Consider the following 17,867-nt stretch of genomic DNA (forward strand, 5'->3'; position numbering starts at 1 on the left):
AACTGGAATTTTTGAAAAACCGAACCGAATTAGTTTAAATGGTTCAATTCGATTGGAAACAATTCGGTTCGGAACCGGTTCGGGTCGACCCTCTTTTGAAAAGAAAAAATTAAAAAATTAAAAATTAAAGTTATAAAAATCAATTTGGTTCAGTTTGAAAACAGTTCGGTTCAAAATGGTTCGGCTCTTAAACTGGTTCTAAAAATCAGTTCGGTTCATGAACTGGTTCTTTAAAAACCGGTTCGATTCATGAACTGATTTTTAAAAATTGATTATTTTAAGAGTTGTTCGGTTCGGTTCATGATTCAGTTCAGTGTTTTGATTATTTTGCACACCTCTACTTTCATGATCTATCTCTTTCTCTTACTTAAAATGATATAATTTTACATCCTTTAGAATGACACACACTTTTCTCTTAAAAATAATACCATAAGATATTGCCCAGCAATAACCTAAAGCCTTCATTGCACCAATATCTATTTTACAATCAGTGCTCAAAATATGAAAGTGTTCAATATATATTCAATAAGAATCGATATAACATCTACAATACCTTTAACCCAAACATATATATACAATAAGAATTAAAAAAAAAAGTGTAATTGGTCTCTACTATCTAGTATGCTGATAGGAGGGAAAAGGCAAAACCATCGACTATCTTAACAATTATCAAGTCCTAAATTGTAATTTCAAAAGAACTATACATGGCAATCATAAGCAGAACTATACATGACCATACAACCTGCTGTTACAGTGCAAAATTAAGCAGCAGACGCATTGTGAATGAATAAATAGAGCTAAAAATGCTACAAGATGAGATTTAGAATTAAGTTCAAGAAAGGAAATGGAAAAACCCACATATGACACATCCACAAAGATTAAGGCTCCAGCCATAAAACACACCTGCTATCTAGCAATCCAAAACGGCTCTTATCTAGCACATAATCTGTAGTCCCCACAATAAGTATCACAAAGGATGCTATTGGTTGAATGCCGAGGAATTCATTTTCATCTCTTGGATTTTGATGCATGTGAACTGGATTTTGAAAAAGGTGATAGTTTCTTCAGAAATGTGGATCTCTTTGATGATTTATTTTCCTCAGGGTGGCTGTTAGAATCCCGAGAAGTGTTGTTGATATTTGGTTCAGAGCAATCTTTATTCTCAACACAGTCAATATCTCTCAAGAGACGGATCAGTTCCAACGCATTTACCTTTCCTTTATCATTTCCATTCTGGGAGATATAGAAAAGAGGAGTGAAAATATCTTCATTCATAACCAACCGACAATAATCCTCACGTTGAGAGCATAAAGAGACTAGAACAGCCAGTGCATGTTCTTGTTCCTCATTACTGCCTTTCTCAAGTATTTCAACAACAGAAGATATGCATCCTTTAGTTTCAGCAACAGAATTCCTACCCTCTTCAGTACCACAAAGATTTTTCAAGATATATATACAGTATCTCAAAAGGGCCCTATCTTTAAAAAATGCCAGCAATTTCGGGATGCACTTGAGAGATAGCATGTGGGGACAAACTTCACCGTGGAAGGACAGATTGTACATGATTCTAATAGCTTGTTGTTGGAACTCTTTATTATCAGAATCAAGTACATTAAAAACAGAAGTGAGTGCACTGGATGCTGCAATTTTAGCTTTACTAAACCCATCCCCAGACAGTTCTTCCATTATGGCAAGAGCTTCTCCTATCACTTCTGAATCAAGAAAACTTGCCAACATAATGAATGTATCTTCACCTAAATTAGTCACACCATTTCTGCATGAAAATCATAAGAAAAATCATTCTAATGTCAAAAGCATGTGCACAGGATAAATGCCAATTAATTTTGACAAAACTAATCAGAAAAACGAAAATAGAAAAACTCAACCAACCAAAATAATTAGCCATGTACTAAAAACGAAACTGAGAAAGGGGAAAAGAAATCGTGCCTGCAGTTGTTCACAAATTCCAACAGGAGCTGAGTTCCTGCTCTCAGCGCTTTTAAGTCATGCAGATCATTAGCATTGCTCAGAAATCTGACGAGTGGTTCAATGAAATTCTCAGGTGACGCAGAAACAAAAGATTGGTAATTGCTTTTCACATGATCTTTCATATCTTCAATGACTTTGCATTGAGAATCCCATTGAAGATCATGGAGTTTAGACAAGAGCATCAAATCTGCATCATGTATCTCTGCATGAGTTGGATGTTTGTGGGAGTTGTCACTAGTCTTGTTCAACATCAAATTTAAGCCACGAGTAGTCTTCCCATGGGAGGCATCTGAACTATAACTAGTATCCAACGATCCAAGTGAAATGTTACTAAGATCCATTGGTAAGTGAAAATCATTGATATAACTTCCTAAACTCTTAATGGAAGTGTTGGAAGCTTCCCATGAGTGAACATCTTCTGCTTGCCTACTCGGGTCAGGAATGGACACTTCATTATTTCTGCACCACTTTGATATTAAGTCCTTCATGACAATGTTTGAAGTCAATGTCATATGGGTTAGCTTCTTTTTGGTTTTTGGACATATATCCTTACCTTCTTCAAACCACTTTTGTATCCACATCCTTTCATATGTTACTCCAGAAGCAATGATAACAGGATCATACATCAACCTTGACGATATTGGGCACTTATATTCATCAGGGGGTGTAACTCTACCCAACTCACTGATATCAGCTCTATACTGACCATAGTTCAAGCATGGTTCTGACTGAACATGATGACTTCGTAGAGAATCGTTACTAGAGTACTCTGTTGCAATAGGTTCTTCACTACGAGAATAGACCTCCATTTGTTCTCCCACGATGAGGTTTCCATGCTTTTTCAGTAGATAGAGAAGATATCTCAAGATCATCTTCTTTTTCTGGTCATTTTGTCCAATTTTATCTAGCAACTTCTTAATAGATCGTTTCTCTATTAAGATGGCCTTCGGGGATGTGATATTAAGTCTTGGTGCTGCAAATTGAAGAGCTTTAACTTCAGAATTCTCCACTGAATCTGAGGTTGAAGTGCTTTGCTGAAGCAACTCTCTCACAACCCTCCCAGCCTCTTCTTCAGCAGAGTCAAGAACAAATGTTGCACATTCAAGATCATCAATTATTCTAGAAACCTGCAAGTGACATTTCCGTGCCAACTAGATTATTAAAATGACGTACCAATTGGATATATTATACAAAAAAGAAGAAGAGAAAATTAAATGAAAAATAAAAAATATCAGATGAGGCTAGTTAATGTGCTGTCTGTTTCATAACAACAACAACTTCTATCTAGAAATACGTGGCTATCCACATTACTCAAAACTGGAAAACGGACACTTCAGCATTGTGTGGAATGTTTGTTATTTTTAATAAACAAATAACAATTTTATTTGACAGCTTGATGCTCCAGTTAAAAGAATCTTAATAATTCAATAGCACCAGGAAGCCTTTTGATCTATGAGAAGCGCCTGAAAGGCATTCTAAGAAAAGAGTTTGAAGCTTGGTACAGGAAAAAAGGAAATTGAATAGAGAACAAAATTTGACTAACCTCTACAGCCAACATAACTGGAACCATATCCTGAATCTGGTTTAAGCTTTGTTCTAATGATCTTTTTGCCTTTTGGCATCTTGAGAGTATTGTATCCCCTGTCACGGCCTGAAAGTAATATTAAAATCAATTAAACTATCATGCAACCTGCTAGTATAATCCATTGGTAATCCATGAAATCAAGTGTATTTTTAGTTGTTCATATTTTTCTTATCGCCATAAGCTTGATGAAGACTAAAAGGTGGTCCCATTTCTCTGAGCTGTTTTAGATATTAATGATGCAGATTACAGAAAGCTATATAATATATATGTATATATATGCATAAACTACACACCAGGTACAGTTTGCTGCAATCGGAGCAATATTGCAGAAGTAGTTTGGCTTTATCAATTGCGTTGTTCAGCAAACACAGGGACTCTATTCCCGATGTGCTTCGCGGCCGTGCCGCCTCAATGTTTGGAAATATCCTTAAGATTCTATCCACTAATTTCATGAGTTCTACGCACATTCTACTATGTACCTGTTAAGATGAATTCCGATCAACAGAATGGTTAGTTCTCATATCCTAGTGTAGTTGAAGAAGGGCACCGAGATATCCTAAAGAACATAACAAGTTGCAAAGTCAGCAACGTTTTCTTCTAGCTTCTAAGTTTCAATTAAATCAATACGATAGGTATTGAAATTAGAAGATCTCGGAAACATCCTCACTTTCGCAATTGAATTATATTTATGTACCTTAAAGGAGCGAGGATTTGGTAATGCCTCCAACTCTTCACCAGTATCAGTTCCCATTAAGGGGAGTGTCCTAGATCTACAGATTAGACAGAGAAAGAACATTAATTTAGTCAATACAAAATTATTCATATAATTTGAAAAAATAACTGAAAATGAAATATCAAGCTTATGTTAATTCATGCTTCCAACATGAAGTACGATAACTATGGGAACAAACAACTGACCGAACTGCTGAGTATAAACACAACGGGTAACAACAATATTCATCTCAAAACTCCAAAATGAAAGGAAGCATGAATAGTCATTAAGCCCTTTGGTCCAGTGGTCTTCTCTAATTCTATTATAGATTTACGAAAAAAATAAGGAAGAACAAGGACACCAAAAATATCGTGGTTCAGTCTCATTCGAACCTGCATCCACAGTAACATTTTCTCCCCCTTTTCGATCATATTTTTCAGGTGGGGTTCATTCCCTTTAAAGTTTAAATAGAGTTTTAATACATTGAATTGGCAATTGAGTCTTGCCTACAATTATGGGAATATACAGATTTGATTCCTCCTATTTGGGCTAAATTAGAGGCTAGATTGGGGATATTTTTCCCATTGATTACGCTGTTATGTCCAACAAATTCGAGTTCAAATTCTAAGAAATATGCCTTTTCAAATCATGTGGCATGCGTACGACGTTCATATTGTTCAGATTTTTTGTAATATAAACGGGTGCAGCAGCCATAATAGATTTATGTATCCTTAATAGTAACGATGAAAAAAGTCCATTAAGAAAGGACAGAATTCTGATGGATTACTCCACCAGCCAATAAAATAAAACAATTGTAATGTTTATCTGAAGGCTGCAATAAAATTATAGGGGAAACCGAACAGAGTTTGAACCTAATAAGGACGAAATATAAGGTTTAAAGAAGTCCTAACTAAGCCATATCAAACGAAAGGAGAATAAATTACCGATGATAATTAAGAAGCAAACTCCTCCTCTGCTTACAGGGAACGAATTCCAACAGAACCACCTCCTTTTCTTCTGATTACTAGCGAATCACTACAGAGTGCTAATGGACACCAAGTTCTTAAAGCAGCAAAATCACCTTTAATTCAATAGTAAGCTCTAAGAAGCGTGTTTCAGCTCATCTCTATGACTATATTCTAATGTCCCATACCCAGAAGAAGAGAAAGAGAGGATTAAAAGCACGGAGGAACTCAACTCAGTAAAAAAAAAAAAAAAAACTCAGACTTGACAAGAAAGATTAAGAAAGAGAAAAAAAAAAAACAAAAACCCACCAACCAATAGAAAGAGCAAAATGATAAGCACAGGAAAGGAAAGCAAGCATGCCCGTGAAAAAGATAACCGATTTTTATACTCATGAAACAAGAACAAAAGTCTTCGCCCGAGCAAAGTACATGATTGCAGGGTTTCAGGGAAAGAGAGAGAGATAGAAAGAGAGACCCGTCAGCTTGAGATTGTTGGATTTTTCATGACCGAGTCGACGAAACACGAAAGAAACCAACTTTGGCCTTATCTGCGGCTTTTTGTATCGGCCTAATACAGTGGAAAAGTGTTCGAAACAGTCAGTCATCATTGTTAATCGGTGAAATGCCTGTGACGATTGTGATCATTCTCGACCGTTCATCATGATTAACGATGTGGGTCCCGTTCTCGGTCTAGTAGCGATTAAGGTGGCTGTGACAATGTTGGGTTTGTCGTTGACTGAAACCAAACAGATTGACGTTTCAACCCGCAGACTCCGTTGAATGCCGCAGGAGCAAGCATTGCATACAAGTCAGTAATTAATATTTAAAGTCAAAATGCAATTTCTGCAGTCTAGAAAATAATAATTTTAGTATTTTAATTTATTATTTACAATTTGTTAAATAAAAAAAGTGTATAAATAACGTCACTAAATTGATTTGGAAAAGCTCAGACGTAACCAACCAAAGTACAAAAGGAAAAGGACAAACAAACATATCGCTCTCCAATTCAATTTATTGCAGTGTACCAAAAAAAAAAAAAATTTATTGCCAAATATTTTTGCGGCTTCCAACTTTTAAATGTTAAATTTTTTCCCAAATATAAGTTATTTATATTCTTAAATTATTTTTAATTAAATTTTATTCTTTTTCTCCACATGTATTGTATATTAAATTGAATACACTATTTTGAAAGTTGCTTAATCTTTAGTCTTCTCTCTATTAAAAAATGAAAAAGTTATTATTATCTTTTTTTAATACAAAAAAAGTTATTCTTAACTTCTCTTCTTTTCAATTTTATTTTTTCAAAATATTTTACATATATCTTCTTTCTAATTTTAAAATATTCTATTTTAATTTATATTTTTAAAATTTTAACTTAATTGATTATGTATATGTCATTTATAATTTTAAATATTTTTATTATTAAATTATACTTAAATTTAAATTTAAATACTAGCATAATATACGAGATATTTACTAGTTTATATTTATATTATATAATGCTTTAATTTTTTGTCAAGAATTTTAACGCTTTGCATATGGAAAGCTTCATTCTAAAGCACAATTTATATGAAACCATTGACTACGTGTCCTATCTTAATTGTTGTCCCTAATTACTATTAATTTCTTTAGGTATTATTAACTCGTTATTATTGAAAACTCAAAATCATTTTTTCTCATTAGTACTGCAAACAATTAACTTACTTACTTACATGCTAAATCATACTGGTCATAAACTATAAGTCACATTTTACTTTTGAAAAATTACTGTGGGTCAGAACTCATATAATGAAAAGCACAGCATTTATGGTTGGTGGAGCAAAATAATGTTTGTTGTAAATCACAATTTTTTTCAATATCAGAAATTGCAATATCACACGCAAAATTTTAGTTTCATTCATCGTGGTTACAACAATTATTAGTTAGCCCCTTGTAATTTTAAATTTATTACTCAGATGGATTGTGGTTATAGCATATATCATTTAGCCGCTTAAATATCTAAAATCTCCTTATAATTTAAAATATCGATAATACTTTTAATAAATATAATTCTAAATTATATTTGAAATATCAAAAATATCTCTAATTAAAAATGTAATTATGATTAAAAATACCTATTTTTTAAAACTTACTTTTTATCTTAATCATTTTACGTAATGCTTCCCCAAGACATGAAGATGTTTAAACTCCTTCAACCCTTGTAACCATTTATTTCTACAAGTCATGTCCCATTAATAATTTCGGCCTTCATATTTCCTTTCTTACATAAGTCATGAATATGGTAGTATATTGATATGTAAATTGTTTTGAAGCATTTCGTCCAGTATAGTTTTTGCTTTGCACAATAAACCCTTCTTGTCGTATGTCTGTACAACCATATTGAGAGTTTCCTCATCGAGTTTATGCGCATACCACGGTATTTTCTTCAAAAGCTTGATCGCCAACTTGATTTGTGACCGAGATGGTAACTTATTTTAGACGAGAATGGAAAACGATTGCTTTCTTGTATGGATTCTGAAAAGCAATGCAACGGAGAAGAATTAATAGAATATACAAAATAGAATTGCTTTATAATTTTTTTAATTAGGGTTATTTTTTATATTTCACATATAATTTATAATTTTTTGAATAAAGGTATTATTAATATTTTAAATAATAAGGACATTTTAGACATTGGAGGAGCTAAATGATGTATTCTATAATCATAACGGGGTTTGAGTGATAAATTTAAAACCTAAGTGATAGTTATTGTAACTACAATGGGTGAAAAGAAACTGAAGTTATCCCTAAATTAAAACTATCAATAATAAGTTTGGGTCATAAATCATATAAGAATAAAATATTACGATTGATGGAGTTAGAGAGATTTAGTGGAGGGTATTATAGGGTAATTTTCTCTACTTATTTATTCCCTTCTATAAAGAACCATCTCAATCCAAAATTTTCAGGTGTTGGGTTAAGGCCTTTTATTTTAATAGTTTATATTATTCTTTAACATATCCTTTTACGTAAGAATCTTTTGGACTTGAAGCGTGAATATTATATAGGTCCAATTTTTTTGGTTTTATCTTATGCTTATTTAATTCCATAAATAGGGGGCAGTGAGGATCGAACTCGTGACCTTGTGGTCACTAAAGCTCTGATATCATATAAATAATCATTTTAACCCAAAATATTAAAGCGTTGGATTAAGACATTTTTTTAATGATTTATATTATTCTCTAACAATACATTAATAGAAAAAGCAAATATATAAGTCACTGGGTTAATAGTGAACAACTTGGGTAGTTTAAATGAAATTAGAAGTTTAAATTTTAGCGTCATCTATAAAAAATTATATGCAATAGGAAATAAAGGAAAATGGAGAATTAAACAAAAATAAAATTACTAAGTCTACAATCTGTTCAGAATTGCAACATAATGGAGTTTAAGTTAATTACAAATTTAAATAATCATAAATTTATGACTCTTTTTCTTTGGAAAGTATAAATTTATGACTCTTTTAACAACAGAGGGGTTAAACAACAGATTAATTAATAAAAAGTTTTAGTGGCAACCCAAGAACTATACAGCTCAAGTTGATTCAACTATTCGAGTCACTTAATCAAAAGATTATTTCATATGTTAATTTAGTATTATATTAGTTTTGCGCAAATCTTTTCGTATGAAATGAAAAAATAATTCCGTATTGGTTTTATTAATTTTCTAATAAATTTTAATTTAATGTTAATTACAATTTCTAGAAAAAGTACAGAATTATCATCATCCTCTATTAATTAAGCACGAGCTTCGCATTCTTGTAGAAGATTGATATGCTAAATCATTTTAAATAATTAGTTTAAAACTTTCTTTAATTACTTTAAACGTAAAGTATTACATGAAAATTTAAAGTTTTATCTGAGAAAAAAATGAAATATTTAATAGCTTAAAAAATTAGTAAGTATTTGATTATTTTTTATTTAATTGAAAAGATTAGTAAGCTAAATTATTAAGAGTGGTAAAATATTTTTTAAATAATAATAAAAAAGGTAACGAGAAATACCGAGATGCTTTTGAGCTATTGTTTCAGAGTGTCTTCCTTCTTGTTTCATGTGAGCCAAGTAGCTAACAAAGTTAATAATTCATCAAGAACCAAAGAAAAAGAGAGGAAAGAGTGTGATTACTTGCGAAGATTTCTTTGTATTTTTTTAAGCTGCCCTCTTTTTAATGGTAACAGGGAAAAGGACATACCAAATTTTTTGAAAGGAAATATGAACTATGAACTATGAAGTGACTCGTAGGTCCACCTCTCAATTATTTTTGTGCTAATTTTTGTTTTCTTTAATAACAGAATATTTAATTCGTCACGATTAATAGTCACTCAGTTCAATATCTTATGCAATAAATATGATTCGAGGATAATGAGAAAATTTTTGGAACACAACATTAATTGTGTTATTCAAACATTTGGCTGTCAAAAAGAACATCACATCATATCTAATTTGTGCTGAATTTTTCTTTATCAGAGAGATATCTAAATATTTTATTAATAGCCAAAACAATATATATATATAGGGACATGATCCATTTACAAATTTTTTTAATTTTTTTTACAATTTACACTGTCTTCTCCCGGGAGAACATAGTGTAGTTTGTAAAAGTTTGTATTCTCCCGGGAGAATATAGTATAGTTTGTAAACAAAAAAGTTTGTAAATATAACTTGCCCTATAAATATATATATATATATATATATATATATATATATATATATATATATACAAAATTATTTCTACAGCCGCTGCGCGTACAGCAAATCAGGATACGAACCCGAATCTCTACAATATTAGGTTTTAACTCAAAGGAAAACCTTTGTTATAAATAATAATCTTTATGCCTCTAATGAAGATTAATCTTATACTCAGAGTATAAATTAATCACAGAAGATAAATAAAAAATTACTACATTTTATTAACGAAAATTTAAGATTGGGTTAAAAATAATATAAATTGTAAGCCTTAAAGGACATTAAATTAAAGTTAAACTTGTGCCAATATCGGATGTGACTAAATTAACAATTTAATGATAGAATTTAAAATTGGATAAAAATATTTTATAGGTAGGATAAAAAACGAAAATTAATATAGCACGCAAAAAAGATGTTAAAAGACCCATTGGGGTTTTGAAAAAGACAAATTGAACTTGTGCAAACTTTTTCATGCAATATGTACTCGATTGCGACCATAAACCTTTTGCATTATCGTAACCACCCAATTGCTACCAATTACCAAACATATTTTTGCATTCGATTAAAATCGTACGAAAATTTTATAATTATTTGTCCATTAAAAACCTTTTGTTAAAGGTGATGTTCATGTTTATGATGATCTAGATCATCAATTTTAGATATTTTTGCCAACTGGACACTATCGCTGACCCTCATGGTGCAGTTTGTTTGGGCCTTTGTTTCTTGAAGGGCGAGGGTTCTGTCGTAAAGCTCTTCAACCAAGTGGGAAGCGTGAACATTATTTGATTTGGCAAAGTATCAGTTCCAACTATAAATAATCCACTGTAAATTTGTCAAGACGAACAGGTGGTAAGAGTGTTATAATTTATATGATATTTTAATAGAATAGACGCCAGTGGGACTTTCCAAAGATATATATATATATATATATATATATATATATATATATATATATATATATATATAATTAGTATCATTTTGTTCATTAAAAGAAAATGGATATCAATTTATTAGTTTAGTTACTTATTTATAAAAAATACATTAAATTTGTCTTTCCGTATATGAAATATAAGAACAGCTTAGGGGTGAAAAGTTTTTATGATCAAGGGTTTAAATCAATGAAATTTTATTTGTAAGATTTACTAAATTCATATCGCTTGTATCTTTTTTTGAGTTAATGTAATCTTAATTATCTCTTTGAGACGAGTTGACTCCCCCGTATCCCCACAAATTTCGAGTTGGCTCCTTTGGTATCTTCTGATAACTCAACCCTAATTATCTTTTTGAGATGAGTCGGCTATGAGACTAATTCGGAGTGTGAGGTAAATCAGGGATGAAGATATTTAAATTCCTCCCAATAGTAACATGTGAGGTTCGAACTGAGGCTCTTTCCTTTCCACTTACTTAGTTCCCTTATTACCAACTAAACTATCACAATTTGGTTATTGCTTGCATCTTTAGAAAACTAAGATGTGCGTTTATCTTCTTTTCTTTCTTTTTTGGATAAACAATTTTTTTTTTGGTAATTTGGATAAACCAATTTTAATATAAGAGAAAAATGGAAATAACTTTTACAAAGAATATTTTTCTTAATAAAATATTATCGTTATCAATGTATTGACATTTTAGTTAAGTCAATAAAATGATTTAATTATTTTTATATTAGACTGAATAAATTAATAACAAATAAATTAAATAATAATAAAATTTATTAAAAATATATAATAAAATCATTCATATATCTTAACCCAATGACTTAAAATTTTGGGAAAGTTAATTGCGTGACACAATTTAACTAAACATTAAATCATAATCAACCATTCATACTAATACTAAAGCCACAATAAACTACGGGATAAATATGAATCATGGTGCAACTACTACATAAGATAAAGTCATTGAATACTATGCTTCTTTAACTTCTTTTTATTATTATTTAATTTGTTTTTTCTTTGTAGGAAAAAAAAATTTAGTACCGTTGCGTGATGAATCCAAAGCCCATAAACTATTTAACACTTTGTATATGTTTCTCCAAAAAAAAAAAAAAACACTTATGAATATGGTTTCTTACAAAAACCTGTAATAAATATAATAATTCGCGTATCATTGTCCCTTGAGTGTCAACATCACAACATCATACGATTTAGTTATATCTTGGTTTTATAATTCTCATTTAACATGAGAATTCAAATTTTCCTACACACCCTTCGATTTCCATGCTGACATGGGTCCTACATATAATTTTTTCTAACACATAGGTCTCACATGCTTTTTATCTCTACAACATGAGAATTGAATTCTCATTTAACATGAGAAAATCAAACCCCATCTTTATATTGTAAAATTATTCCATTAAATTTTAATTTTTATACCTTTATACTTGTTAAATTAGAGGAGGGATATTCTTACTACTAAAAATTTCTACTACCAACTCACTACCTATCTAATTACCATTGGATTAACATTTTCTCTTTTTTCAAAATTTTTTTAGCATTCTCTCTCTTTGATTCAATGGTGATTAGATAGGTAGTAAGTTAATAGTAGAAAATTTTGGTAGTAAGAATATCCTCCCTCGTTAAACTATATGCGGCTCTATACGTAAAAATATCTCCTGAACAACGAGCTTGTTTGGTTCATCAATTTGTCCAAATCGAGACAAGTTTAATCAATTTTATTGTTTTATGGGAAAAACCCGACTCAGACAAAACCATTGCTCTATCCGTTTAACTTATATAAGGCGGCTTTTTGAACATTATATTTTTTTTAATAATTAATTATTAAATTGACCTTATTTATAAATTATTTTAAAAATTTAATCTTTTTCAGAAAACATAAGTGATCTATTCTTGTTTGACCGTTGACCATGAAACCTACCCGGGTACACCCCTCTTTATCCGGGTATATTTTAAATTTTTTTACCTATCCGGATAGGGAGAGAGATACCCAGGTATATTTCTTGAATCTGAAAAAATATTTAAATTATTTACCTAAGTATGGAGGGGGCTACCCGGGTAAATAATCATACTAATTCACATTCTTCATTTCCATGACCCAAGCAACCATAACGGCCTCATCCCCACGTGCAAACACGACCATCCTACCTCCACCACCGCTGCATGCCAAGCACCAGCTGCAATCACCATGGGTTTTTGATCCGTGACCAAGCTTCCCACCCAAGCCATACCCAAGTGGCACTGCCATCCGAGCACCTAATAAAGGATGGGGTGTTTAGAGCAGCTCTGGAACACATACCAGTTGTTCGAATAGTTGCTGGATACTGCTACTTGCTTTGTTTGGCTTGTCAACCCAGTGGAATGTGAGCTTCAACTGTATCTCCTTACCTTGTCTTTTGCAATTTTTTATTTTTTTAAAAAAAATCCAATTGATAATTATATCATATCCTACAAAATGGGCATTGTTTAATACTTCATTTTTCTTTATGCATATTAATGTTGTTCAGTTGTTGGTTTGAGATAGAATAAAGTTTGTATTATGATTTATTCTCTGAATGGCAACACTTATATCTTCCATTCTGGTTTTTCAATAGCCTACATATATTTGCATTAGAAGTCCATAACTCCAAGATTCATGAAAGTGTTTAAGCATTGTTGATTAATTTATTCTCAAGTAAACTAGTCTTTACATGTGATCCTTTGAAATCTTGACAGGTCAGTGTGCTCTGTTGGGTATGGCTTGGGTGGGAAGCTTGGTCACAGATCAAAAACCCATGGTGATTGCAGCTGGTGCTTGGCATGCAGTGGTGGTGGGGGTAGCATGGTCGTGTTTGCACGTGGGGATGGGGCCATTATGGTTGCTTGGGTCATGGAAATGAAGAATGTGAATTAGTATGATTATTTACCCGGGTAGCCGCCCCCTCCCTACCCGGATAAATAATTCAAACATTTTTTCAGAATCAAGAAATATATCCGAGTATCTCTCTCCCTATTCAGGTAATTAAATAATCTCAAAATATATCAGGATATGGATAGATAGATCGGGGTGTATCCGAGTAGGCTTTATGGTCAACGGTCAAACATGGATAGATTGGTGTTATATTTTCTGAAGAGGTTAAATTTTTGAAATAGTTTATAAACAAGGTCAATTTAATAATTAATTATTAAAAAAAGAGTATACTAATCAAAAAGCCTATATAACGCTGAGTACAAGCCTGTTTCCCTTTTTTCAAGTATCTTTGCATTCTTTTATTGTTTTATTCGGCAATATCCTATCGGGGCAGACTCCAACCTCTTTGGGAGATTACGAGAGAGGGATAGGGTACGAGTATGCTATACTCCCACATCAACTTCTTCTTCTTTTTTATAGTTTTTTGGCATTTATGTAGTAAATAAAAATTTAAGTGGAATTATACGTACGTATTTTATTGAGGGCAGACCCCAACCTCTTTTGAAGATTTATGGAAGAAATACCCATACTCTTCACATCAGCCCGCATATAAGGCACGAGCATAAACCTTAATTAATTATGCCACCCACGTTGGCAGCCTCTTTGCTTTTTGTTGAAGCTACAATGTAGGTAAAAAACTAAAAATTTGGTTCCAATGGAGTTCCTCCAGCTCCTATGCCGTCCATGGCAATTGTTCAAACATAAACAAAGAGAGCACTTCGAAAAGTATTAGAAAAATTTAATATAAAAATTATTATTGGATTTTTTACTTCTAAATTTAAGCTTTTGAATTGAATTAGTGTTTTATATCTCACCCAATAAACTTAAGCTATTAGGTGAAATTGTTGCTTCACATGATCGGTTACCACAGAATCATGAGTTCAATCCTCACCACCTATATTTTCTAGTGGAATTAAGTTAGTACAAGGTAGACTAAAAAAATAGGCATGTACAATATACATACATGCTTCAAGACCAATGGGCTTTTGCGTGAATAAATGTGTTAAAAAAATATAATATAAAATCATTAAAGAATCATCACTTACAAACTAAAACTTTTGTATTGAAATAATTCTTTATAAACGGGACAAGTTATTTTGGGACATATGCCACAACAGGTAGGAATAATATGTTCCAAAAAAAACATATAGAAATATTTGTTTTAAAGTTTAATTTAATCAAATTTCTAAAATAGAAAATATAATGTCTTATATATTCTTTTTCTAGAAATTATCTCAATAGTAATGTTCATTGTAAGTAAATTAAAAAAGTAATATTAATGAGAATGAGAATAATGATGTGATTAATATCATTTGAAAAATCAGGAAATCCCATACTTGGGATGTTAGATATTGGGACAGTAACTAAAGTGTCACTGGTTACCAAATTTTTTACCCAAATACCACATGAGCTGGGTAAAGTACAATAGGCCCACCAAGGGCTAAAAATCCAAAAGATTAAGGCCCAAAACATAAGGGCCCAAACAAAGCGCGATATCACTATCGCGCGTAAAGAATTAGGGGACGTGATGGCTTCATCGAGCCTAAACCGCCTTTAAACATGACTTCAAAGTTAAGGAATAGATCAATAAAGCACGAATAAGGAGCCACCGCGCCATAGAACAAATGCACAAAGAACGGCTTCAGCTTGCCACAACTCTACCAAAATAGCTTGACATAACAGAGATAAGGCCAGAAAGGCACCAACTAAATTTGCAGCCCATAAATAGCCAATCAGAAGGCATACCGTCTACTAATGGCGGCATCAGATTCACTATATAAACAAAGGGTACATACCCAGGTATAATCATATAATTCAGTAAGAATACAACATAAGTCTGACTTTGATACTGACTTGAGCGTCAGAGTGTCATTGTAGGTACCCATCTCAATCAGAGGCATCGCGCCAAAGGAGAATCATTTCAATCCCTCCATCATCAACCATCAACAGCCTAAGAACCAACTCCAAGCCTTCTCTTATCAACCGTGTGTGATTAGGCCCAATACCTATTGGCTAGCCCATATAGTATTGGTCAGATCACCACGTGAACAGTACTTTTTACCAGATTGTCACGCAACGTAATTCGCTACGACTGATAGTAAATTATGTTTGCCAATGATTTCGTGACACGTGGCCACATTGCGTACAAAATTTACTACCACTAGTAGCGAATTTCTTCCGGTCAACTTTTTTCTGTGAAAATATGCCCCGTGTCACAAAATTATTGGTGAACATATTTCGCTATCAGTCGTAGCGAATTATGTCGCGTGGCAGTTTGATAAAAAGTATTTTTTGTGTTGCGTTTGGATAAAAAATTTGTTAAATAATGACACTTTGGTCGATGTTGCTTACATATTATTACATAAATATGTATCTAACTTAGGTACAAACAAGGGTTCTATGCCTAAATTAGATACATAATCATGAAGAAGAAAAAATAACTTGAAAGTTACGATAACTGATACGGAATGACGTACAAAACCCTCAACTGTCCACAAGAACTTGACCGTAGTTATCAGCTTTGGATTAGACCATCAGTGACTAAATAGTATCTGCCACTGAAAGTCCAAAGGAAGAAGCACGCATTTGAAAAATTGGCAATGTGAGCATCACTCCAGAACCTCTTTTGTTTACGTCTTAATTGCTATGAAAAGAAGAAGCTCGAATGTGAACACACAGGATGAAGACTTAAACCCCGGTGATGGGTGATATATATTAGAGGGTTATACAACTACTATGTTACAGGAATATAACACTATTTAATCTGCAGAAACAAAGAAATAAGAGAGAGAAAGTGAGACGAAGAAAGAGAAATAAAAATTACGGACCTCATATCTGTATTGTTTGTGTAAGAAACCAGTTTTTCTCCCTAGACAGATACATATCCTCGTATTAAATCATGGGTTTTATATAGGTCATGTTGCATAACACTTTTAATGTCATGTTACTTTCATAAAAAAGAATGGCTCCCACTTTGTTTTCTTTTTACTTCTTTCTTTTTAAATGAGACTCACATCAAATATGTTAGAGTAATATAACACTAAAAATGTCTTACAACATTACATATATAAAAGCCTTAAATCATATTAACACATCATTTCTTGTCGAGGAAATATATGGCTGCGCAAAATTCTGCGGATTCTGCACTCCAAGGTCCCAAATTAAACCATAAACAATCTCCCAAATTAAACACAAACAATAAAGTGTTTGACTAAAACAATATATATTCAGCTGCTATTTTGAAGCACAGTATTTTGCACGTTGCATAATAGTTCATAGTTCATACCAACAATGAAAACTGAAGCGGAGATCTTTGCTTCCTCCTGATGTAAAATTTTAGCGCTAAGTCATATATGTCAATTTAGATTTAAAAAGGGTCCATATCTCTATCTTCCAAAAAAAAAAAAGAGAGAGAGAGAGAGTCCATATCTCTATCTCTTCATGTATTTATTTGAAGAATTTCATCTTTCTCATTTTGTAGGAGATAAAATTATCTCTTATACATATATAAAAATATGTGAGATTGATTTGGGGCCATATGAAGAGAAGAGAGAAAAAAGAAAAACATAAGTTATATATAATTTTATGCGTGTATAGGAGATAATTTTAGAGAAAAATATTTTTGTTTTTGTTGAAGAAATATTTTTTTTGCTACACTCACGTCAAAGTAAGTGAATTTTATTATAAAGAGAAGAGAAAAAAAATTAGAGAAACTCACTCACTTTTATTTGATTGTGGCAGAAAAAAAATTCTGCAGTAAAAGCAGAAACATTAAACCAATAATTTTATGTCCTAAAACATGAGACAAATTAAATCCTTATTTAAATTTTATTTTGCAAGTTCATAAATTTTTTATTCATAAACTAGTTAGAACTCAAATGAACATGAAATTTTTTTAGCTCGTAATGTAAGGATCTCGTAACGAGAGAAAATAAGAAATTATAGTCACAATTTCATTGATTTGGATTTTTATTAATGGAAATATTTAT

The 17,867-nt window shown here is 31.8% G+C and overlaps 1 protein-coding gene across 1 annotated transcript; it reads right to left on the minus strand.

Annotated features, from left to right (window-relative positions):
• Positions 1-606: 606 nt before the first annotated feature.
• LOC133288572 (U-box domain-containing protein 5-like) lies at positions 607-5,749 on the minus strand. The gene is made up of 6 exons (XM_061486367.1): positions 5,231-5,749; positions 4,269-4,344; positions 3,868-4,053; positions 3,533-3,640; positions 1,948-3,116; positions 607-1,774 (listed from the first exon to the last, which is right to left on the minus strand). Exons 2-6 carry the CDS (start codon positions 4,323-4,325, stop codon positions 1,009-1,011), a joined length of 2,286 nt encoding a protein of 761 aa, XP_061342351.1. The 5' UTR covers positions 4,326-4,344; positions 5,231-5,749; the 3' UTR covers positions 607-1,008.
• Positions 5,750-17,867: the final 12,118 nt, after the last annotated feature.

This window comes from Gastrolobium bilobum, unplaced genomic scaffold, assembly GCF_033153095.1.
Source record: "Gastrolobium bilobum isolate Gb01-03AN ecotype WA unplaced genomic scaffold, APGP_CSIRO_Gbil_v1 utg728, whole genome shotgun sequence".
Classification (NCBI taxonomy): domain Eukaryota; kingdom Viridiplantae; phylum Streptophyta; class Magnoliopsida; order Fabales; family Fabaceae; genus Gastrolobium; species Gastrolobium bilobum.